Raw genomic sequence first — 25091 nt, forward strand, 5'->3', positions numbered from 1 at the left:
CAGTGGCGAATTAAAGAATTGACAGAATTCCCATGATGCAATCGCGTAATTCTCACGCCCCACTTGGTGTAGTGACTCTTTTCTGGCTTCTTCATATGGAATTATACTACGAAATGCGCTAATATTATAAAATAAAAGTTATTATATGTTAATAAGCTACTGTTCTTGGACACCAAAAAAAGTATATATATATAGTGTAGCTGGTACATATTAAATCTTAAAGATAATCCAAATTGATCATTTGAAATTACTTTTTTGCACTTAATAAATGTAATAAAAAAAGACTTCATTTCCAAAGTAGTCAATATACCTTTATATTTAGAGAAATGTAATCAACGATTTTTTAAAAAAGTGTTTATTCTTATCAATGCACAAATCCAAGCAGTGAAACAAACTTACGTCCATAAGAATGTCATACAAATATCTTTACAAAATTTCTACAGTACAATATATATTCTTTGCATGTTCCAAAATATCTGGTGGCCCCTAAAAATTATTACATTCTATATTTTAATCTTTCTGCAAAATCAGATTATAAAATAAAAGTAATAAAAAAAATTAAAAAAAAAAAAAAAAAAAAACAGAAAAGGGAGCTTTTGAGCAAAATTTGACTTCATTATAACATTTTCTTGATTTCCACACATAGAACTAGACAGGTCCAGTCTGGGGTGGGGACACAATATTTCGATTTTTACATTTTGTACTTCACATAAAGAAAAGACAACAATAACAACAACAACAACAACAAAATTAAACCATTAAAAAAGTAAAACCATTAGATTCATTACTGTGCAATCTCCAAGTCTCATGGCCGTATTTAACCCCTGAAAAACTTCAAGGTGGTACAGTACATACTGCATTTATATTTTATAAATAACAAATGTTCACATATATAAGGCCCAGTTACTTCCATTTTAACCCACATGATGTATCCTATTTAAGTGTCCATCTCCTCTAATAAAAAATAAATAAAAAAAAAGGTTTTACATTCTTTTACATGGAGATAGTGACAAAAATATGACCATTAGAAAGGATATTCACTAGCAGCTGAATGGGTTACAGGGAATGGCTCTATTATTATTATAAAACATGGGAGCCTGAACAGCGGAGAGAGGGATTCATAAAAAATAAAAACTTAAAAAAACACAGCAAAGAAAAAAAAAGTTAAACATACCTCCTGATGTCTCTACAACATAAAATATTCAAGTAGAAAATTACAACACATAGCAGCATTCATTAGTGTAAGACGGCACACTTAACATTCATAATATCTGCCTACATCATGTTTCTTTGTTTGTTCTTTTCATTTTTTTTTTTTTTTTTTTTTTTTTTGTCAGAACAATCTCCTTTCTTATTGGTTACAAATGCAAAACAGCTGGAATGTGACAGATAACCTGAAGAAAATAAAAACACTGCAGAAATACACCAACACAACACAGACTCACAAACACCTGACAGTACCCCATGATGTTCAGATCTAAATTAATAAAAAAAAAAAAATAGAAAAACTCCTTACATCCTGAAAGGTTTGAAATCTCAGCTGGTTCGGTTTGAATCCAGAATTTATCTTGTAGTTGTAAGAACCAACTTTCAAGGCTTGCTACTATTCACATGAGGGACACAAAAACTGCCTCCACAAGCACGGAAGTGTCCAGGATCACACACAACACACCGATGTTATTCAAACCTCAAGCAGGAGGTGACATAACTAAATAAACCAAGTCACAAAAGCAATATGTGGATTGAAAACACGTCACCTCTTGTATGTTGTGTTTGTGTGGACAGAACACAATCAAATCTAGTCTGTATGAGGGGTGATAGAAAAACTTATCGCTAATTGGGCCACCAACATACACAAAATCATACAACTGAACATACAGATTAACCCGATCAGTGCCAAAAAAAAGATATCACAAGCATCTTCAAATGCATGCTCTGAGCAAACTAAGCAAAAAGAAATCGCTGATGTATGTTTCAAATGTGAACAAAAAAATGTGTTTAGGGTTCACTAGTTTGGATCCATGTCAAGCCACGCTGGAGATCAGAAAGTGTAACTCGACAGAGCAGATGTTTGCACCATTCAACCATCTTCACTGCGTTAATATGCAGCCTTACCTCTCAATTTGTGCATACCAACTTCATTTACCAAGACAGAAAAGTATGCAGTTATTCAGATTTGTTTTCCTTTATCGTTGCATCACCGCTGATCCAAAACAAATGGCAAAGATCAAAACCATTTCACTATCAATGATATGAAAGGACTTGCATTTCTAGAGTTACATTGTGTTACCTTATCTTCGTCTCATTGTTTTTTAGTTTTTTTTACCACTGGATGTCCCGTTACATTAAGTGCCCTAGTGAATGAATGCTAACAATGTATTTTGTTTTTGCCATCATGGCTGATTGTTATAACATGATGAAAAAGCTTTCCTCCCTATTTTGGTTTGGCTTGGCAAGGTGTCGTTGACTAGTTTCCTTAGCTAACACTTCACTCCCACCCTGTCTACAGGGGTCCGGTGGGCTGTATGGCTCCTACCCCTGCTAGACCACCCTTCCCCCCAGGAAAAGGGCAACATTATGCCCTGGTTATCAGAGGTTCCCATCCTCTCCCATAGTGAATAAGCTGCAGAACAAGAGAGAAAGAGATCAGATTAGTATCATTAGTAAATAAATAGCAGTAACATATCACAATAACGATCAGTCAAGATTCATTTATGAATCTAAATTAATGTTAATTTATAAATTGTTCAATAGGCAATGCATTATTAACTCTTTCCCCACCAGCATTTTTGAAAAAGGTTGCCAGCCACCCCGCACCACCAGCGATTTAGATGATTTTTACTAAAATTTGACGGCTTCCAGTAGATTTTGCTGTATGAATATTTGAATATGCAATACGCCAAAATGAATATCATAGCCTTTACTTTTAAACAAAAAGTCAGTTTTATTCTAGCTTAAAGCATTCTTTTTTTTAATCAGCACTTGAATATAAGTAGGTTTCAAAAAAATGTATAGTTTTGAGAAAAAGTATTCACTACGATTATCAAAGCATATATACAGTAAATTGCTTCCATCAACACCTCCAAAGATTGCACAGACATATACCACTCCTAGATCAACATTTTACTCTGTAACTTTATTCAGCTTTCATTTATATGCCATCTATTGCTGATGATCGCATTATTTTTAATATGTATCTGTTTACATAAGAGAATGCTCGTTTCTCCATCCTGTTCACGTGTGTTTTTGTTCGGGAGGTTTGGTACTCATTCAGAAGATGTGTAACAGCGCCCCCGAGTGTATAACAGTGAAAACACGGAAAAACACGTCTTTGGCAGGAAGCGTTGTCTTCTAAAAGACAAGATATCTTGTCAATAGCGGGGAAAGAGTTAATGAACATGAACGAACAAATTAGCAATGTTAATTTGTACAATTTATTTATACAACTAATTGAAACAAGAAAAAAATGATTACTATCGTATTTTCCGGACTATAAGTCACACTTTTTTTCATAGTTAGGCTGGTCCTGCGACTTATAGTCAGGTGCGACTTAATTATCAAAATTACTTTGACATGAACCGAGAGAAATTAACCATGAGAAAACATTACCATCTACAGCCGCAAGAGGGCACTCTATGCTGCTCTGTTCTCCTGCCTACCCCTGAGCAGCATAGAGCGCCCTCTCGCGGACCTAGACGGTAATGTTTTCTCTTGGTTCTTGTTTCTAAATAAATACGACTTATAGTCCAGTGCAACTTATATATGTTTTTTTCCTCGTCATGATGTAGTTTTGGACTGATGTGTCTTATACTTAGGTGCAACTTATAGTCCGAAAAATACGGTACTGTTACTATTATAACATTAGCCAACTGTTAACCAATACTGTAAAAGTTTGTTCATATTAATTAGTAATTACAGTCCAAAAACCTCTGAATAATAGTGTTTATATATATTTAGCAATATACACTCAAATTTAGCAAGTCTAAATATATGCGAAGAAACTGTAACACAGTTAAATAGATTGGCTAGCTTATAGAATCTCATGGAAATGTACCTCTTCAATCAGATAACATCTACACCCCATAGAATGTTGCTAGTCTTTCTTTGAGTGGAAGGGGAAACTGGTCAGAAAAGCGTCTCCAATTCTCATCTCCAACCTGGTTCTTAAACCCATGCAAGATCTAACAGGGAACACACACTTGAGTATGAGGCATGCATTCATAATCATCTTGAAAGTTTTCCCAACTCACAGCGCTCTACCTTATAGAACATTTCTCGAAGATCATCTTTTGGGTTCATCCAGGATGCAACAGCATCACAGAAAAATATAAAGTCCTACAAAGTGGTAAATAAAACAAAGGATCAATCTGACTGATCAAAGCACTCAGAGAGACATCAGTGGGGACAATGTGTTGTACCTGCACCACACCACCAGGGTTGACCGTGATCATGGTGCAGATTCCTCTGAACGCAGAGTCTTTCTCTTCATTGTCTCTTATATTGCGTAGAGAGGTGCACCTAGTGAAGGGAAGAACCAGTTTTCAAATAACATGCCTGTGCGGTTAGTTTGCATGTGGTTTAGAACTTAATCAACACAATATCATGATTACCACCTCAGAGCACCTTGAGACTAGCAAATCTTTTAAAATCACAGACACTGGTCAATCGAGAAAACCAAATTTTGTTTTATCTTCTTTATAAATAAAACATACTCTTGTTGAAACTAAGTTTAGTTTGCTGCAATATTTCCTGACAATCCAATATGAATATATTATATACTAATATTATTGGTTCTTAATCATATGCACATACATCCTTTTGTAATTATGAATTTTTATAAAGATCTTTAGCTGCTTTTTGCAATAAAACAAACTACTTAGATGTATTCTTTATAAGACAAATACAATGTCCATATAGCACCATGTATCTGTCAGCTGCAAGTTTATAGAGTTAAACTAGTGCAAATTTTGGGACAAGCATTCTGGGATAGAATCATGCAGCTAAAAGACTCTGTATCTAATGGGGAGGAGAAATGCTTTTTAAAGATGCTTTTCTATTTCTCTTATTTTTATCCATTTAACCATCACTTCCATTACCTAAAACCAGCAAGCATTTGATATTACCCCATGCACTCAATTAGTAGTTAGATAGCGACAGTAAAAGACGAAAACAGAAGTGAAAACTGAAATAAATCAATTGAGAACACATGAAGGTGCTACTGAGGTAAATTAAACGACAAGACCTAGAGGGACAGGGTTAGTCACATGGTTGGCAATGATTTCGACTGAATCATACAGAACAGAGAGAAAGATAGGGGTACCTTCCCTCAAATGTCTTGAATAGGCCTCCTACCATGTCTTCTTGCTCAGTCTCTTTCACAAGAAAAGATTTCACCAGCATAACGTTTATACGCTTTATTTTTTACAAAATCCTGGTTGTTTCTATACTAGCGCAAAGCTTGAAGCAATGCAGGAGCCTTTTCAAAAACACTGGGACAAGGTTTGTAGAGAGATTGAGCGAGTGAGAGAAAGAAAGAGAGAGAACAGTGGAGACAAAAGCCAGAAGATAGACAGAAAGAGGAAATGGATGAAATAAAAGATTGAATAATACACACCAGGGTCTTATAAACTGCTGTAGCATGGGTGCCACCTCTTGAGGACAAACGTAACCAAGACGACCAATTGTTATTGCTAAGGTAACGCAATCACGGTTATACAGCACCAAACGCCAACCAAGACATGAGCGAATGAAGGGGGAGGAGAAAACAAAAACAAACAAACAAACAAACAGACAACTCAGAAACAGAACTCAACAGAATCTGTGTATGAGAGTAAACACAAGATTTCACTAGTACTCTTCACAGTCCCAGACTACAGGGTCAAATGTAAAATATGACACTAAGAAAACATAGATCTCGTTTAAGGGAGGAGTCTTAGAAAACACGGCTTCAGTACAGCTCAGAGTTACAGAGAAACATGAAGTGTCTGCCAAATTCATTTAACGTCTCTATGTGATTCTTTTCCCCCAAATCCATGGATTACAGATTGAAGACTAGAGAAATCAAACTTGTTTTCAAAGATTTTCTCCCTTAAACTTAAACAAAAAATTCTTCAGTAGAACAGAAAAGTCTTTCTTTCTGTCTCTTTTGTTGTTTAAGAAATGCATATTACACCAAGCGAACTACATGGAGAGGACTAGATTCCACCAGGATCTTAAGAGGCACAGAGGAAGGAGACCTAAGTTTAAGAGACACAAAACTATGCAAAATTCTCATTAAAGACAGGCATTTATGAACAGTCCAATGAGACATGCAGAAAGCAGATGATTGGCTCATTAGAGAACGCAGTTCAGTGCAGGATGGGCTGATTCAAAGAATCTGAAACTCAGTTAAGCACTGTTTAGTAATTAGTAATTAAATAGATGAATCAAATACTCAAAAATTATGACATTGATGTAAAACCTGCACCATAAAGAAGAGGTAAACCAACGTTCAAATGTTTGGGGTCTGTAAGGTATTTTTATGTTTTTGAAAGAAGTCTCTCATGCTCTTATTCATCAAAAATACAGTTAAACAAAATAAAAGTTAGATTGTTAAATATTATTAGAATGTAAATAGATGCAATACAAATGTAATGCATTTCTGCAATGGCAAAGCTTAATTTTCAGCAGCCATTACTCCAGTCTTCAGTGCTGATCAATATGCTGATTTGGTCAATGTTGAAAACTGTTTTGGTGAATTTTGATGAATTTAATACATTCTTGCTGAAAATAAACTTAGACTTTGCAACGTGAATAATCAAGATATCAGCAATCCTGCATCAAACTTTAGCCGTCCTTAACTAAACAACATTCAACATCTATTGGCAGATATGCATTCACATTGAAAAATAAAAGGAATTAAAACAACAGAAATAAATCGACAGACAGGAACACATCTACAAGTACCCTTGTTTCTGTGGTAGTATGTTAGGAGTGTTACATTTCACCCTCATTAAAAAAAAGAAAAAAAAGAAACATCAATGTCGGCAGCCATTACAGCTCAGGCTAGAGCTTCAATTCTAGCAGTCCAATCAGAGTGGAGTGTAACTGGAAAACAATTTGCGAGGTACAGGTGCTAAACATTAATCTAAACGCCACAAAACAGATTTAGATCAGAGTTTATACGTTTTCTCTGAATTAAATAGGGGGAAATACTATTTGAGGTTAAAATCTTCAAGTAAAAATGTTCAAATCAAAAAAACACTCCTCTTAAGTTTGGTTTACATTCGTCATTGTAATATCTCACTGATGCTGATGCTTGTAACCTCATTACGGTGATCTACTCGCTAACATGGAACTCACTGTTCTATTGATCCACTTCAGTCAGTACCACAGCTGGACTGTTACAAGGTCTGCTCTATTTATTTTTGAAGACAGGATATGCTGTGAGAACTCAGCCGAGTTTGTATATAGAAAATAAATTCCCCAAAAACTGCTCCTATTCTTTTTCACTAGCCCGTTAACCACAATACTGTGCACTGGTAGAGATTTTCACATCCAGTATCATAAAACCTTTATCAAACCTTGTAAGGTCCACTTCCTGGAGTTTGAATGGAGATTAATAAGCACTGTGGAATGGGTACTAGGAGAGTTTGGGAAAGGCGGAGGGTGGAAACCTCTTGTGAGGGGTCAGCCTGGTCTAGCGCCCCTCAGATGGTACCTGTATTCTCCAGCAGTGTCTTGGGTGTGCTGGGTCTATTTATGATCTCCATAAGCTGCTGTAAAACCACCGGGACATACGGCTGCATCTCAGAACCTGAGCAGAGAGAAAACTAGCATGTTAACCTTGAAGGTGTGATGAAAGGAGTGAAATTAATAAGAGAAGATGATGAGGAAACTCTCACCCATCTGAATGGATATTTCTCCAATGGCCCATGTTGCATTGTTGCAGACTGATATCAATTCTGGGTTCAGGTTCGTGCCCAAGATAGGCATGAAGTTCGCTAGAGAGGAGAGATTTACACAAACAAATCAACGTTTAAGTGCCTGAAGGCAAACAGAGACGGATCAAACTGAGAAAGTGTCAGTGAATAATAACTCCACACCAATGCAAGGTTTGACATGCTGGAAGCAGGCTTTGGTCAGATCTCCCAAAAGAGCAAAAGAACTCTGTCGGACCTCTGGCATTTTATCCTGAGAAAATACAACCATCAAAAGATTAGCATTGTCACATTACATTTCTCATAGCTGCTCGTCCACGAATAAATCGTTTTTGGAGTTGTACGTTTTGGATCTCGTGCAATTTATCTGCAGGAGACAAATGCAAATGTCCTTCTGTGTATGTAAAGATTAGCTGGTAAATTCAGAGAGAAAAATACATTATACAGAGATGATGCAGTCTTCTCCATCTCAGTCGTTACCTAGATACAGTGGCATCATGTTGGGACAAACATACAATGGTTTAGATCCAAAAGTGTTTTCAACACTGATAATAATAATAAATGTTACTTGAGCAGCAATTTTAGAATGATTTCTGAAGGATCTCGTGACACTGAAGACTGGAGTAATGGCTGCTGAAAATTCAGTTTGCATCACAGAAATTTACTACATTTTAAAATATATTAAAATCAAATGTAATAAGTATATTAAATCAAATATATTAGGTTAAACATACCATGCCTCAGTGCTACAATGTCTTGCTATGCTTTATAGTTACCTGCATGCACTGGTACATGAGAGTGAGGATGCTGCTGCGGGCAACTAGCTGTTCTATGTTCCCTCCAAGACCCTCCGCTAATCCGCTGAGCAGATCCAGAGCCACAATCATGAAATCTTTATCAGGAGCTTCATACAACTCAGGCTGACTCTGGTGGAGCTGTGAGACAGAAGAAGACATCGAGTGATATTCACACTGATTCTAAATTATGAGCATTTCTTATTTTGCAACCTTTTCTACACTAGTAGTTTTTTCAGCTGACAGTATTACCGAGAGATGAGTGGGTCTGTGTGTATTTGTGTGGCTTCTCACCACAGCCTGGGCGAGTGTTTTCTGGACCAGGCTGACACAGCGCTGGTAGACAGGTTCACAGTATGGCAGGAAGCCGCTCCGCAGGGCGGTGGCCACAGACGAGAGACACTGAAAGAGGAATCAACATAGAAACAAGATCTTGTTTTGAGTCATAATCAGGTACATGCATCAAAATGCTGGATTCTGAACAATACTAAGATTTCCTGTCACTTCTGCTGAAATGATTTTTCTCTGCTGGTTTTTCAAATTGTTTATTTGTGCACACATACATATTGTTCAAAAGTTTGGGTTCAGCAAGCGTTTTTTTTTTTTTTCTTTCAGTAAGTTTGTTTTTGACGGTGGATACATTTTTTAATACATGCACTTTTTAATGAATGAAAAGTTGATTTGAACAGCATTTATTTGAAATATGTTTTGTAACATTATACAATGTCTTTATTGTCACTTTTGAATGATTTAAAAAGTGTTGACTTAAAGTATTAATTTCCTTCAAAAAAATTTAATGAAATCAATTCTTACTGATCCCAAATTTCTGAACAGTAGTTTATATATATCAAGCGTTAGACAACTACCTCCAGTAAGGGAAAGAGATCTTTATCCTCATCTTTTAGCTGGTTCCATTTTTGAATCAATGGAGGCATCAGCATCTGAATATATTCCTGCACTCAGAGCAAACATGTACAGTAGTCAAACATGTGTTCAGGGCCGTCGCTGGAGGGAAGAAAGGTCTAGGAGTGTCGCAATATACCGGTACTGACAATAATCGTGAAATTTAAAGAATGAAATATTGCTATCGTGTTATTTAGGGGTGTTGCAATATGCTGGTATTGGCCATACTTAAAAATGAATAATATACATAAGAACCCAGTGCCATTAATTAACTCTAACTCTCACATGTAGTTTGTTTCATTCATACTCGACGCCGGAGGGCGCCCTCTCACAGAAAGTCCACAAGCAAGACTCATAGGAGTAATAGAACTTATGACATTCCAGGAAATCCCTGTAGGCTTCCAGCTATCGCTGTAGATGAGTAAAGTGCAGAAGAAATGTTTTATCTGATTAAACATGAAGACAGTCAACACAGGATTGCAACAGTATGTGGTTTGTCTTGTTTTTCAAGGCATCTTATTTTCATATACAAGGTGAAGTATTTATAAGGTATTGCTAATTGACATAGCATTTATCACTGTATAGAATACTATTACACAGGGGTCGGCAACCTTTAGGGAATTAAGTGCCATTTAAAAAATTCTGGTTAACCACTTTTTGTGGCAACTCTAAAAGTGTAATGAAAATTCTGATATCCGTGACAGCCCAACGATTAAATGGGCTCACAGCTGTGGCCAGCTATTTCTACTGACTGCCTGAGTCAGCATGAAAGGTTCTCAGGACAGTTGACGGGCCACTGCTGCACGTTGTCATGAAAGCTTATCAATTACACATCTTTTTAAGCCTTGCCAATTTAAACATTTGAGAGATTTTAAAGAATTCAAACACAAGAAGACACAAAATAACTCAACTGAGTACTTGCCCTCTGTGTTCAGTGTGTACACAAAAAGCTGCAAACACACAAAAAAACGTCTCTTTTGTATCTTCCTGTGCATGAACGAACAAATACACCTAGCCATATTAAATATTCAAGCATAAAAAGATGTGAAAGTGCTTAATTCAGCAACTACAAACCGTGTTCTGTGCGCACAGCACACACAAAGAGCTGCATCTCACAGCCCGTGAACTATGAATTGAGTTGTGCGTCTTTCTTGTGCTTGAACATACATCCATGAAATACATGCAAAATTATGCTGAAATATCCATCTTGGTGAGTATCCTCGAAAAACGCTCGGTTATGTCTAAAGTCAACGTAAACAGTTTAGAAAGTAATCAGACATGTATCAATATACTGGATCCATGTATTGTCTCTTAAAGTGATCGCACCTTGTTTACTAGCTGCTGTCGGTGTCCTTAATGTTAATCCAAGAAAAAACAATTAATTTTGTAGTTTTATCCAGAATTAATCTATATTTAATTTATACAGTGAAAACTATGCAGTGCTATTTACATTTAATTATTTTGTTTCTGTACCTGAACTTTATTTATTTGTGCTATTTACAAACAGGGCCAATGGATACAACCTGTCCTGGAGCCCCGCAAACCCCAGCTTTGACTCTGCAGGGATTTATTAGACAAGTACAGTCTGTTTCTAAAAGAAATTTTTAAAAAATTATCCAACATGGCAGACAAAGTCCAAGTCTCATGGAGAAGACCCGTGAGTGGCTCAGGTATTGCTCATTTCCAAATTGTTCCCACGGCTCTCGGCCCCGCCCCACTCCTCACAGAGAGTTTTTTATCTTTACGGTAAACATTACGATATTTCATGAGGTTTAATAAAGGTGATTGCATGTAACATCCAATCTCTACGGTATGGTATATGTGCATGAATCACAAAGTGTTTCTGTGTATTTGATTGTGCTATTACTGGTTTGTTGAGATGATGGCCCACAGAGTCAGCCAGAGTCCCAATGGCATCATAGAGGATGAGAAGGTTCTTGTGCTGGTATTTACTGAAAGCAAAGACCAACGTGTTCAAAATAAAAGCAAGGTACGGCACCAGCTCAGTGCAAGCCTCCTCTTCAAGGGTAGCAAAGGCACTGTAGGAGGAAAATTGAGAGTCAGAGATTAAAAGTTGAAGGAAAGCTAAAAAGACACCTCAGGTAACAAAGATGGTCCTTAGACAAGAAGCCATGCATTCACGTATGCTTCAAGCAGCACAACACTGCGATGCATGCTAACCTGCAGGCGGCCTCTTGGACACGCTTGTTGCTGTCTAGTATCCGTTTGAGTAGTTCAGTCATGAGTGGTTTGAGGTAGATGTCGGGGGGCTGGCTAACAACCCAGTGTGCGTAGCGGCTCAGAGTCCAGCAAGTGATGGATCGAACCAGTGCCTTCTTATCAGACAGACACTGTACCAGATGAGGAATCAACTCTGGCAAGTAAGGGATCATCCCCTGCATACAGCCTAAAGCAAATAAAGAAAATACTCAGTTTCAAAAATTATAATTTAAAAAAGACAGAGAGAAATTAAGGTCACACCATATTCATTCATAAAATAATTAACCAAAACTTGGGGTCGTTATTTTTTTAAACTGCTTGTAATTACAGTTTTTTTTATGGAATATACCGTATTTTTCGGACTATAAGTCTCACCTGAGTATAAGTCGCATCAGTCCAAAACTACGCCATGACGAGGAAAAAAACATATATAAGTCGCACTGGACTATAAGTCGCATTTATTTAGAACCAAGCACCAAGAGAAAACATTACCATCTACGGCTGTGAGAGGGCGCTCTATGCTGCTCAGGGGTAGGCTACAGGAGAACAGAGCAGCATATAGCGCCCTCTGGTGGCTGTAGACGGTAATGTTTTCTCATGGTTCATTTCTCTCGGTTCATGTCAAATTAATTTTGATAAATAAGTCGCACCTGACTATAAGTCGCAGGACCAGCCAAACTATGAAAAAAAGTGCGATTTATAGTCCGGAAAATACGGTAGTAATATGTATTACACAAACACTCTAAACTAAAGTGTTAACCGGTAAGATTGTTGTTTTTTGAAACAAATTGTTTATTTTATTCAGCAAAGATGCACTAGTGGATTAAACATGACAGTAAAGGCAATGAATGAATAGGAAATGTTTGAATACCTTCAGCAATGGCTCCCAGTACAAGTATGCCCGACTCTTTAATAAGCCACTCTGGATGGAACAGCAGTTCTTTCAGTAAAGGAAGAATATGCAACAGCAAATCATCTCTGAAAACATTCGCCAGAACATCTAGTGCAGCTGCAGAACATTTCCCTACAAAAAAAAAATAATAATGAGGAAGACGATGCAAACGTCTCAGTGTAAATCCATTTTAAGAAGGCGAGGACTTGTCTGAGTCGGTGTCCTTTTAAAAGTACACCGTTTCTTACTCAAGTTCCAATCTGAAATGGTTTCATCATCATCCAGCTCATCTTCATCGTCCTCCTCTTCCTCAATGGATTCTCCCCCATCGTGTTTTTGGGCCACAGTGCGTGAGCGATGGAACCTCGGGCGAATGTCCTGCTCATTGTCTGGGATTGCTTCGTCCTCCTCGACATCACCCTGGAAAGCATTTATATATTAAGAGATATGCAAAATGTGTGTTTATTTTTTTGACAAGCTGTTTTCGAAAAATTGTTTGGCCTAAACCTATAATTGTTTTTTTTTTTCTTTTTTAAAAAGCACTAATAGGTGAATTAGTGAATTACATGCTTTCAGAATAAATATAAAATCCAAGTGTTTGTTGATTAAATGCTTTCTGTATTTATTTCGCTAAATAGGTACTTTATAACTGAGTTTCTAAAAGACAGGCTAAGATATGGAAAATAAAATGCTATTAGTTTGTATATGACAAAAGTAAACAAATCACATGTAAACAAGCTGGCAATGTTTTTTTTTTTTTTTAATGTGGCTGAGCATCGTTACCAAATCACATGTTTGCTGTGTGTATGAACTCAGAGGCAAATCACGGGGTTTTACTCTTTTAGGTTTTATGTTTATAACGGCATATGAAAAAGTGTCAATCAAAGATAACTTAAAAAAGAAGCTTTAGAACCAGAGAGAGAAACTGACCTTCAACAGGATTATGTCAATCTCAGAGTATTTCATTCCACTCACAAGAACTGGTATCAGTCTGTGACAAAAAAAAGAAAAAACTCTGCTGACTGATCCTGATCATTTATATCAAATAAGCAGCTTTGCCCTGTTTCAGAACTGTATTGTAATTGAATGCATCTACGTGAGTTGATGGGGTTTTTTAATCAAAAGGACACTTGTGCTCGTGCATGCTCACTTGGGCAGGTGTCCACACAGGACCTCTTTACACACAGGCAGCTCAGCGAGTGTGAGCCAGAATTCACAGGCCTCCAGAGCGACATTTTCATCCTGATCTTGTGTCCTCTGCAACATGTACTGCAAAACAGATGTGAGCATAAATACATTGGGCCTTATTCATGGAACATGAACAGAGCATATTTTTGAATAAACTGTTCAAAAAGTCATTTTTACCAAGAAAAAAAAATTAATCAACTGAATGTACCTTAACACTTTTACAGAAAAACTATGTAGAAATTAATTTTTACTTGCGTTTCATGAAGAAAGCTCACTGATTCTACTTTTACCAAACTAGTCAAAGAAACTGCACAAGAGGCTGCTGTTCACTCTGCCTCTGTGTGATTTTCTGACCAAATTTATATATAAATATATATATTTTACGAAGTTATATAAGACAGTAGATAATTCAAGGTCAAGGTTCTCACTTTCAGCATTCATGTAACAGAGTTTAGTTACCGGTATATTAGGTTTTAATGAGGGGTTGAAGAAGGTGTGCTCTAACCTCGATGATGTTGTGCATGTGAGGAATGAGACGGTCTAATCTGACTTCCAAAAGCATGACTAAAGCTCTGCACACATTCTTCCTCACTTCGGGCTCCTCGTCACCTGCCAGTGCAAACAGGTTCTGTGCCACAAAGACACACACATACATACATATACAAATATTGTCATTTCTTAGAACTAAACAATGACAACTTACTCAAAACTGGCATTACATTTCTGGGATCTGGAATAAGTACATAAATCTTAACAGAATGATCATTTTTGGGTGAACATGTTCTGTTAAGGTGGCTGGTTTTATAAGTGGTACCTCAATGAAAGGATCTATGTGCAGCATCAGGGCCTGTGTTCTGCTGATGATGAACTGGTTGACACAGGCAATGGCATGGGACCTACAACAGACAACAAGCATAGTACATGTATCAAACAAGTCTGAACAACTGCACAGCAAGTAGTAGTTTCAATTAGAATGACTGGTATTTATGGTAATTACATTTCGGCATAATGTTACTACACATACAGTAATATTGTAAATAGTCTAGCGCTAGTAACTGGATAGATGGATGGATGGATGGATGGATGGATGGATGGATGGATGGATGGATGGATGGATGGATCTGGTTGGCAGTAGCTGTGTGCAGCTACTACTGCCACACAAAATCATGTTGGAGGAGATAACAGATGAAAACAAGATGCAGAGTTAAACAGTCCAGTCTGATCAGTTCTTTTTGAACTTTTGTGTAGTTATAGCTAACTCACTAAACTCTTTCTCCACTTCCCTACACTTGAATTTTTTCAGTGTGATTCATTGGCCAAAAACAGGTAAAATGCGCAAAAAGAAAATCTGATATCGCGAGAGTCCCTGTCTATATGAATTAATTACAAGTGACATCTCCTTGCAGATTCAAACATTGTGCTCCATTAGGGAACACAGGCTGATCTTACCTGATTTTGGGGCTATTGTGCTTGAAGAACTGCAGGAACTTGGGGATCATCACGTTGAGAGGACGGTCCAGCATGTCACTGTCCAGGATCTCAGCAGAGTCCTCACAGATCTTTTGCAGGGCTCCAAAAGCCCCCTGAGAAGACAAACACAAAGAAAAACCTGATGTGCTAGTTTTGGCCTCATTGCCAGCTGCAGTCATGTCGTCATCTCACAGCTGTGATTCACAACTACTTGCTAAGGAACTCTTATTATGTAAAGCAGTTTGGGTAAGGACAAAATGCACTATTTCTAGTGCCCTGTAGTGGACGATATCACTTCTTTTCTAGTGGAATAAGCTAGGTGTGTAGTGAAGTAGAAAGTAAAAGTTGCTAATATCTTTGATACTCAGTAAAACTAGAAAGTATCCAAAAATATATTCAAGTACAGTAATTAATTACATTTACTCAAATACTTTATACCTAATATATATATATATATATATATATATATATATATATATATATATATATATATATATATAACAAAATAATAATAATAGTATTTAACATTAATAAAATGTTCACCTTATTTCAACTGATTTAAGGACCATCACAAGTCAGTCCCTTAACAAATCAATGAAGTAAATAAAATCTACTTTAATATATTGTGCCAGCCAGCTAACTTTTTTTAATAACTTGTTTTAATTAACAGGCTATCTAGACTGCCAAGAAATCTCTTCCATGAGCACTTGCATCCTGCTAAAAACAAAACAAAATAAAACTTTTGGACAATGTTAAACTCAGAATTGCTAGTGCCTCCTTAAAATGACCTGCTTACTCCATTTCTCATGTATAAGTCACTTAATGTAATAATATTAGCATCTACAGAATAAATACACGTAAATGTAATGTAAATATAGAACTCACTGCAAAAAATAAATAACAAAATCACAAACGAGATTGTGATGTAGAACAATACCAAGCCAGACCCTGCAGCCGAGGGACCCAGCCAACACATCAAGCTTCCTCCTGATCTCACAGACTTTCCACCTGTGAGGAATCTAATCAGGTCACGAGCACAAATGGCTCGGCTGTTGCTATGGCAACCGTCTCCACTGTCAGCTTCCATTTGGTTGGAGATGGCATATTCTGAACTAGAGAGCTTAGAGAAAACAACAGAAGAAGCCACCAGTCTCTCAAGGTCAAAACACCAAATCTTGATATCTATATACATATACAAAGACATTGTTTGGGATGTCATTAAATATTGCAATTAATTGCATGATTGAAAATGTATTTACAAGCAACCATTTAGGAAAAGTAAATCTTTAACAACAAACAATGGCTTTTGGCATATTACTAATATCACCTTCATATGCATTTCCGCATCAGTTTGCTCATATATTGACCAGGGTGTGCTATGGCCACTTCCAACCAACAAACTATGATTCAAAGGTCAGGAATATCTTAACCATAAACATTAAGCAAGATAACATATGTCATCCCTGTACATTAAACCCATTACAGAAAGCAAAACCACTCTATGCTCAAGCTAAATAAAGTCATCCCTAACATGACATTAAGTCTCTCAACGGCTTTAGACTTCATATAGCAATATGAGGACCCACATGCCACAACCAAACCAGGGGATCACAGCAGTGGACGGATGCTTTCTCCATTTTACACCCACACATCCACCAAGAGCTAGGCTGTCTGCTGCTTAAGTTACCACTTATGTGTCTTCGCAATTAAACTCATGACCTTGTTCCAAGTTTCTTCAAGCTTAGTCAGTTCAGTCTTGGTAATGCTCCTAAGCATGTATTTTCTTTGTTGGTAAGAGGCATGCAAGCACATCTACTTGAACAAAGTAGATTTAATTAAGAGATAAAGACTGAAATAACCAAAATGTTGACTAAATTATACCAATAACATATTTCAAAAAAAGCAACACAATTTTACAACAGTGGCATCACGTTTTCTTAGTAACACTAAAATAATGTCATTTTCTGATATATGCAGTTAATGCACATTCTAGAGTAAATTAACTACGAAGGCAGACAGTGACCATAGTACTAAACCTTCATTTTTCTCCTATTCATTTATCAACGAGTGATCCGTCTCCTTCCCCTTATAACAGAGACTTATAGCGACAGCCACTGATGGAACGGCAACGGCATTCTGATGTTGTATTGCACATGCTTCTTGACGGTGTACTGTAACCGTCTACTACGGAAGAACATCTGGTTTGCCGTAACCGTTACAATGTGACAGATTAGGTAAATAAATGTTACATTTTATGATACATAACACTGTTATTGCAGTACGTGATTCTACCATTCTATCGTCTTTTATTTAATTGGTGTTGATATATTTTAAAATGAAATGTTTGGTTTAACCGAAAAGGAATATGTGTCTATCTTCTACTCACCCTCGAAGCATCCTATGTGTATGTGACTTTCTTCTTTTAAAATAATCCAATCGGAGATATATTAAAAATTGTGCTTGCTCTTCAAAGCATTTCAGTGGGAGTAAGTGGGTGTTTGTTGTCAGCAGTTCAGAAGACGTGAAATAAAACGTCCCTCACACAGCTCCGGGGGAATGAATAAAGGCCCCCTGTAGTGAAAAGATAAATATCCAGATTTCAAACACAATAAAGACTTTTTTCCTCACTTCTGCTGACTGTTGGGAACCAGAAGGCTTTGTAGAGCAAGGACAATTTTAAATACAACTTCGAGGGTGAGTAGAAGATGGACGAACTTTCATTCTCAAGTGAACTAACCCTTTAAGCTTATTTTTTAAAAAATTCAATTTGTACTAAGATAAGTCTGCTGTTAGTAACAACTCAGGTAGCACTGAGACTGAGTTGTGAAGCAACGCAAGTACTGCCAAAACATTCTACTCATAAAACTTCACAATACTACAGTAAACTACTGAATGCCACACTGTGCCATCTTACTTGCGCTTGCTTAGTGAATTTTATGTTCTCGGCTACGGCGACGTAACATCTTAATTCCGGTCACCATAGTGTTCCATTCGCAGCTGTTGCTTAAACTCCCTAATGTCTCTGGCCCGGCATTCGGCATGCTTCAAACGGTTGAGCCAGAGGTGAACATTCACTGCACTAGAGGACTGGCTCACAGTTCTCTTACTCAGCATGCCATTTGAAGAGAGTGTGGGTGTGTGAGAGTTTCCTCATAAGTAACTTTGATGTAACTGCATTTTTCGCATACACGCTACTAATTATAGACATATATTCTACGTAGTGAAGAACACATGCTGTGTGAGGACTGCTAATTATTACAGGCTGAGGGTCTGACATTCCACACACATCCAAAGAAATGTAGCGTACATGTAATTTGACAGATCAAAAACAAGAAAACATATCTGTAATACAGCAATGAGGTAAAATATAGATAAAACAGCCCAACCAAAAATGGGGAAAAACTAATTTAGAAAAAAAAAAGCTTTTTTGTTGTTGTTATTGAAAGAGGTTTTTTATGTTCACCAAGACTGCATTTATTTAATAAGAGAATACTGTAAAAACAGTAATATCATGAAATGGTGTTACAAATATATATAATATATATATATATATATATATATATATATATATATATATATATATATATATATATATATACAAATATCGCAGAATTTTACATCGCTATTCCTCTTTTTATGTCATGACACTTCAAAATAAAATAAAAACTTTATTTGCAGGTTTAAGCTGGACATATTCAGTCAGATATTCAATGGGTGACTCCTGAACAGCTCTGTGTACGTAAGAGGAGGTGACAGTCTGAAAGTCTCCAGACATGTCTACGGTCAGTTGTGATCAGATCTGATCTCCACTGTAGAAAATAACTGACCTCAATCTGTGCTGCTAACAAGCCTCCTCAGCAAGAGTCTCGCAGTCACACAGGGCAGAGCTTTGTTCATGTGTGTGGGTGTATGAAACAGAATTTACTCAGTTACAGCACGCAGGGACATAAAAGTAGCATCTCAAGATGACAGGAGTGTGTTAATCAGAGGTCAGTCTCCAGGTCTCCAGTGACTATAAAGAACTCTGGAATTGAAAGGCTATTTTAAGGACTTGTTGCCTTTGTCTACATTACTAGACTGAATGATGCATATATTGTTATCCCAAATTTAGAAATATTATCAGTTTTGAAAGCAGTTGTGCTGCTAAATATTTTTGCAAAAACCTTGATAGAGTTTTCAGGATTCTTTGATGAATAAAAAGTTAAAAAAGAGCAGCATTTATTTTTAAATATTTATTTTACTATATGAAAAATATATTTACTGTCACTTTTTTTCAATAAGTCCTTGCTGAATAAAATCATTTTATTTAAAAAATAAAAAAAATAAAAAAGTATTTTACTAGTAACTGCTTTATGGGGCTGTGCTGTATTGTGAATATTGATGCGTCAGCTGTGACTTTCTTCCACTGTGGTGAAAATACAAGTTTTATAAAAAGAAAGTCCAATTTTGATCCCTGATTTGTAGTTACTTTACAAACCAAAACATTGTTGAGTATAAAATCATCTGAATTAACCCTTAAAGACCTAGAACATTTTTGGGGCACCTGATAGGCCTGCACTTTTCTTTGTTTTTTAAGAGCTGTTCTAGCAGTAAGGATCAAGGGTTATATATCATTATAAACAGGAGAACTTGAAGTTTCAGTCTAGATAATTTAATGTCCCAATTGTCCTTTAGTTTTCTCTAAGAATTTTAAGAAAAATGCAAGCAATAATTCAATTCATGAAGTTTGGATTTTTTTCTTCAAAATGTTGTAAAAAAAAAAAGTCTACATATAACATTCCCCAAGCAAGTAATAGCCATTTATTACAATATTGTTATAGCCGCTTTTCAGTGAAAAACAGGTCTATTTGGTTCACTGACAATATAGATGTGTCCACGGCACATTTAGGGAGTAAAAAATAGAATCAGTTTTATATAATAACAAAAAGCAATAAAAATAAAGTGACTTTTATGACTTTTATTTCAGTATGAACAACAAACAAACAAACCGTGCAGCTATTTAGTGAGAACAATTGCACAAATTTTCTTCTGCTACAAAAATACAAAAACAGTGCAAATGATTCACAAGCTACCCACAAAGTGGTAAGAAATATACAGAGTGCAACAAAAAAAATAGTGAAAATTGTTCTCTCATGCAAATGTGTTATTCTGCGTTTGTTTTCAGGCACACAGACTTTACTTTCACTTTGTGTTTGTTCAAATTTCCAATGAAAAATCCTAAATGGTGGTTTTCAAAAGACCAAAACCTAGGTTAATTAGTTGAATAAGGGACCGTTTGAACCAATCTGGTCATGGGGGTGGGAAACATCACAAAGTGTGTGTTTGTGTATCTTACTTCACAAGTGTTATAGTCCTCTGAGTCCAGCAGTAAACAGAGTTTAGGTAGAAGCTCCGGCCAGTTCTGTAACTCTCCTTTGGAGGCTATAGTCGTGATCAGAATACCTGAGGAACACAAACATATGCACAATAAGACCAGCCTATACTGCAGTTCACATAACCAACTGCCAGAAGCAAACAACTACACAAAAATCAAGCTGATATGCAAATCTAATAACAAAACATTATAATACGTGGACAAATTATACTCAGTTTTTTACTATATGAATCACTGAATGGGAAAATACTCATAAAAGACTACAAAAAAATAAAAAAGTGTTTAAACCAAATACACAAAAAGAGGAGGAATGATATTTTATGCTGTTGATGCTGGGTAACAATAGAAACACAGCACTGCATTCCTCACAATAATCGAATCAGAATCACAGAAGGCTAATTTAGCCATTCTTATAAGAGGCAATAAATGATCTTACATTGAAAGCAACAACACAAAGCCAGACACAGCCCCCAAAGGCATAATACTGTTGGTCAAGATGGCAATAACTGAGAGCTCAGAGGCAGACAGTAAATGCTCTGTAGCTCCATACTCACCCACTGTGGCTCTAATGAGCGGTGAGGAGTCTCCAATGTTCTGCAGACACTCATTTTTGATGAAGTCAGACACGCCGTTTGGGAAGTTCTGGTAATGGGTCTTAACGTTGTTTTTCAAAATGAGACCACTGAGAGACCGAGTGGGCTCGTCTGTGAGAAAGAAAGGATGAAAAGCTTTACTTTCAGACGGAGTACAAAATACAGCCCTGGGCACATGACACAGCATTAAAGGAAAAATGAAAGAATCAAACAACCACAGGGATAAACAGAAATAGCTGTTCATACTACAAGAATACAAATACAACTAGATTACAAAAACAAAACCATTTAAAACTTAAATCTGATCAAATAATGCAATATAACAATTTTGTCAATTACAATAAAAAACATGTTGCTTTAGAAAGTGCTTGAAAATAAAACCAAAATTACATACATATTTTTATTTATTTATATATAAAATAATAAATAAATAAAACTACAGCCCACCCTTTTACTTTAAACCCTTTACTTTAGAGCCTTGGTTAGTAGATTGCTAAATAAAGAACCTTCTGTTTTTAAATGGACCTCAGGCTAATTAAGGTAAAAAGAGAGAGAAACACTGGCAGATGAACTTGTGTTGTTTCTAAACCGGTTCTGTGACCTGGGGCTTGACAGAGGACACAGACTCAAAAGGTCAGTGTAGCTACGCTCCCAGCACACTTGACGAATCGCCACTGATCTGAAGTCACAGCAGCTATACAGACACGGCTTCAGAAAACACTACTGAGACTAAACATCTTCTGCTTGACTCTACTCCCTCTCAGTTCCTTCATATCTCAGACATTCCATCTAGTAATTGGAATATAAGATTAACTGTTAATATACTGCACAAACTGTCATGGCAAACCTCAAACTGCAACAAACCACAATGCAGACCGCCTACAGGTAATTTCCTGCACCGCTTCCCAACACACAGTATGTCTACATTCAAATGAATAGGATTATAAGCACTGACGCGATCACACACACTTAAGGTTTTCAAATGAAAGAGAGCCATATATTCCCCCAGATATTCCTAATGAACAAATCACATATTCATAATAAATCATCATTATGAAAAACATCTTACCTTCTGACTTTAGCTTTGTGAGCACAAATATTAGGTAGTTGTTAAAGTCCGGGTATTGATTGAGCTGCTCAAGTTTCTGTGGTGCACATTAAGGAAAAGGCATACAGACCACAGAGATAACCACTGCTCCAATACTTAGCCTAATCGACAAACTGATTGATGTTTATTTGGATGATTACATCAATGAACCCATGGATATATGAGCTATTAAGCTATATATATATATATAATAGATTACACCTTATACTTTTGTTCTGACATTCATTTCATTGGGAATTTAGAAAATGTACTATAACATGTAAAAGCTTGTTGTAAAAGTTTTTAACAATGAATAGCATTTTCTCAACTGCTCCTTCAGTCACATGCATCTGTATATGATGGACAAAAACTATGTATAATTTGTTAGTTTAAGGGGGCGTCACAGTTCACCCACTGACAAATCTTTTAGTCTCCCCTACGTGGAATAAAGACTGAAACACCACGAATGTCAGATGCCTTTGTCTGAGCTGCATCTGTTTATGTGACAGAAACCTTGCGATAACAATACTCGCACCACTGCAGCTGGAGGTCCGACTATGAACTGCAAGCGTCTCCCTACACAGCATTTCAATTTGAAGTGGTCTAAACGTAACTACGATGCGAAGAAATGCTGTCTAATCTAGGTTTTGCACACAACCATAACGTTCATTTGATCAGATGATGGTTTATAAATAGGCTAATTTCAGAGATGTGTATGTGCTGCATCTTGACCCGCTCAGATCTAAGTCTTAGAGGGATAGTTTTCAAAACAACAACTTAAAAAAAATTAAATACAATTCTGTCATTATTTACCCTCCCTCGTGTCGTTCCAAACCTGTATGACGTTCTTTCTCGTGTGAATATTTTGAAGAATTGTGTTAACCAAACAGCATTGACACCAGTGACATCCATTGCACGGACTGAGAATGAGACGTTTCTCAAAATATCTTTATTTATGTCCCACACAACAAAGACCTTAGCGCTACAGGTTTGGTATAACGTGAGGCTGAGTAAATAATGACAGATTGTTGATTTTGAGGTGTACTATCCCTTTAAATTGAACACTCCCCGAATGACAGACAGATATTACTGACCCCATACAGACACCACCCTAATTTACAGCTGAAATATAAACAAACAACATAAAAACCCGTATGTTTTACAAGTCAAGTAACGTTACATACTAAGGTTTGAGTTAATCATAGGCTATCCCCTTCAGCTCTCTCTGTTTAAACACTGAGGTGAAGGATACTTGTTGGACGGATCGTTGCGTGGATGTGTCGGGGGACTGTGATTCCTTGAGCAGCTGTAAGATCTGCTGAAGTCCCCGCTCGTCTGGTTTCCATTTGCACTCCATCTTGTATGGCTGGAGCCTCTCTCTCTCTCTGTAGGCGTACAGATCTAAAGCCTCCACCTTGTCTTTCAGCTTCAAAGCCGGCTGTTATCTAGTGAAAGATGGGGAAAACGCTTTTGCGAGAGTTTGCTGAGGGCCGTGAGAAAACGAGCGTGTTTCGAGTGCGTTGTGTTGTTGGTGACGCTAGACCAGCTGACATACATGGACTCGATCGGATCACCGCACATCGACAGCGATAAGCCTCTTCTGCACCGGCCGGGTCCTAGCGCCTGTCGAGTCGCCGGATGGCGGGGAAACCCTACATGTGACCCCAATTAATGCTTGGTACAAATCTGGCAAGCTTAGTTAGCATGAGACTCTTAAAGGGGTCATATGATGATGCTGAAAGAACACTACTTTGTGTATTTGGTGTATTGCGTTGTGATTGGCCAAATGCCTCAAGCGTGGGGTGGAAATGTTACGCCCTTTACTATGATGCATCCCAGTCTGAACACCTGAGCTACAAGACAAAAACTATAAATCCCATTACAAACGAGCCATCTGTTGCATCCAGTGGAGACATATTACGGATTATAATGACTCATGCTGTGTTTTTACACTTTGCATTGCATGGAACCGCATAAACATATAACCATGCCTGCATTTGTGATCAGAGAAATGACAAACAACAACTGCTCAGAAATTGTGTCCTCTTTTGGAAGGCCAAACAAAGTATTTTCGCCTTCACAACGAAACACAGCATCTACAGGACATGGCGCCAATGGCAACAGCAAATCAAAGTTACTCCTTTGCATGAACATTGGGGCTGCTGTTATACAAATCTTCCCAAATCAATACGTAGACATGTGGGGGCGTGTTTAAAATAGGCGTTTTAAGAGGGCGTGGAGGAGCTTTAACTTTTATAAAGAATATCTCTTTTGGGTGTCAGACTTGCAACTTTACTGATCTTTATGAACCAAGAGCATGTAACACTCCAAAGAGAAAGGAAAATTTGAAATCACATCATATTAAAGGTGGGGTAAGTGATTTCTGGTAGCCAATGTTAATATTTCAAATCACCAAAACAAACACGGGTCCTGCGCCCGTTTTGACAGCTCCGCCCCACACATAGCCTACGTAAGGTTACATAATGTTATTTAACCCAGGCCATAATATCAACGATTATGGCAGTATCTGCTGTATTAAGTGAGTGAAGTGAAAGTGACATTCAGCCAAGTATGGTGACCCATACTCAGAATTTGTGCTCTGCATTTAACCCATCCGAAATGCGCGCGCACACACACACACACACACACAC

General features: G+C 37.1%; 1 protein-coding gene across 8 annotated transcripts; it reads right to left on the reverse strand.

Annotated features, from left to right (window-relative positions):
• Nucleotides 1-346: 346 nt before the first annotated feature.
• Nucleotides 347-24024, reverse strand: LOC113076089 (transportin-1-like). Of its 8 annotated transcripts, none has more exons than XM_026248760.1 (24): nt 23693-24024; nt 22423-22498; nt 21315-21464; nt 20722-20828; nt 15366-15499; nt 14731-14812; nt 14422-14544; nt 13879-13997; nt 13659-13719; nt 12977-13148; nt 12708-12860; nt 11798-12023; nt 11484-11655; nt 9580-9666; nt 8966-9115; nt 8696-8854; nt 8085-8172; nt 7884-7982; nt 7700-7795; nt 5615-5690; nt 4419-4518; nt 4261-4335; nt 4055-4181; nt 347-2623 (listed from the first exon to the last, which is right to left on the reverse strand). In XM_026248760.1, exons 1-23 carry the CDS (start codon nt 23795-23797, stop codon nt 4074-4076), a joined length of 2718 nt encoding a protein of 905 aa, XP_026104545.1. In that variant the 5' UTR covers nt 23798-24024; the 3' UTR covers nt 347-2623; nt 4055-4073. The 8 variants fall into 8 exon arrangements, 5 of the variants coding, with proteins under 5 accessions (XP_026104545.1, XP_026104552.1, XP_026104559.1 ...); XM_026248767.1 differs by having other exon boundaries at nt 9008-9115; nt 23693-24023; XM_026248774.1 differs by lacking the exons at nt 20722-20828; nt 21315-21464; nt 22423-22498; nt 23693-24024 and adding an exon at nt 16324-16893.
• Between the last annotated feature and the right edge of the window lie 1067 nt (nt 24025-25091).

The sequence above is a fragment of the Carassius auratus genome, chromosome 5 (assembly GCF_003368295.1).
Source record: "Carassius auratus strain Wakin chromosome 5, ASM336829v1, whole genome shotgun sequence".
NCBI classification, from domain to species: domain Eukaryota; kingdom Metazoa; phylum Chordata; class Actinopteri; order Cypriniformes; family Cyprinidae; genus Carassius; species Carassius auratus.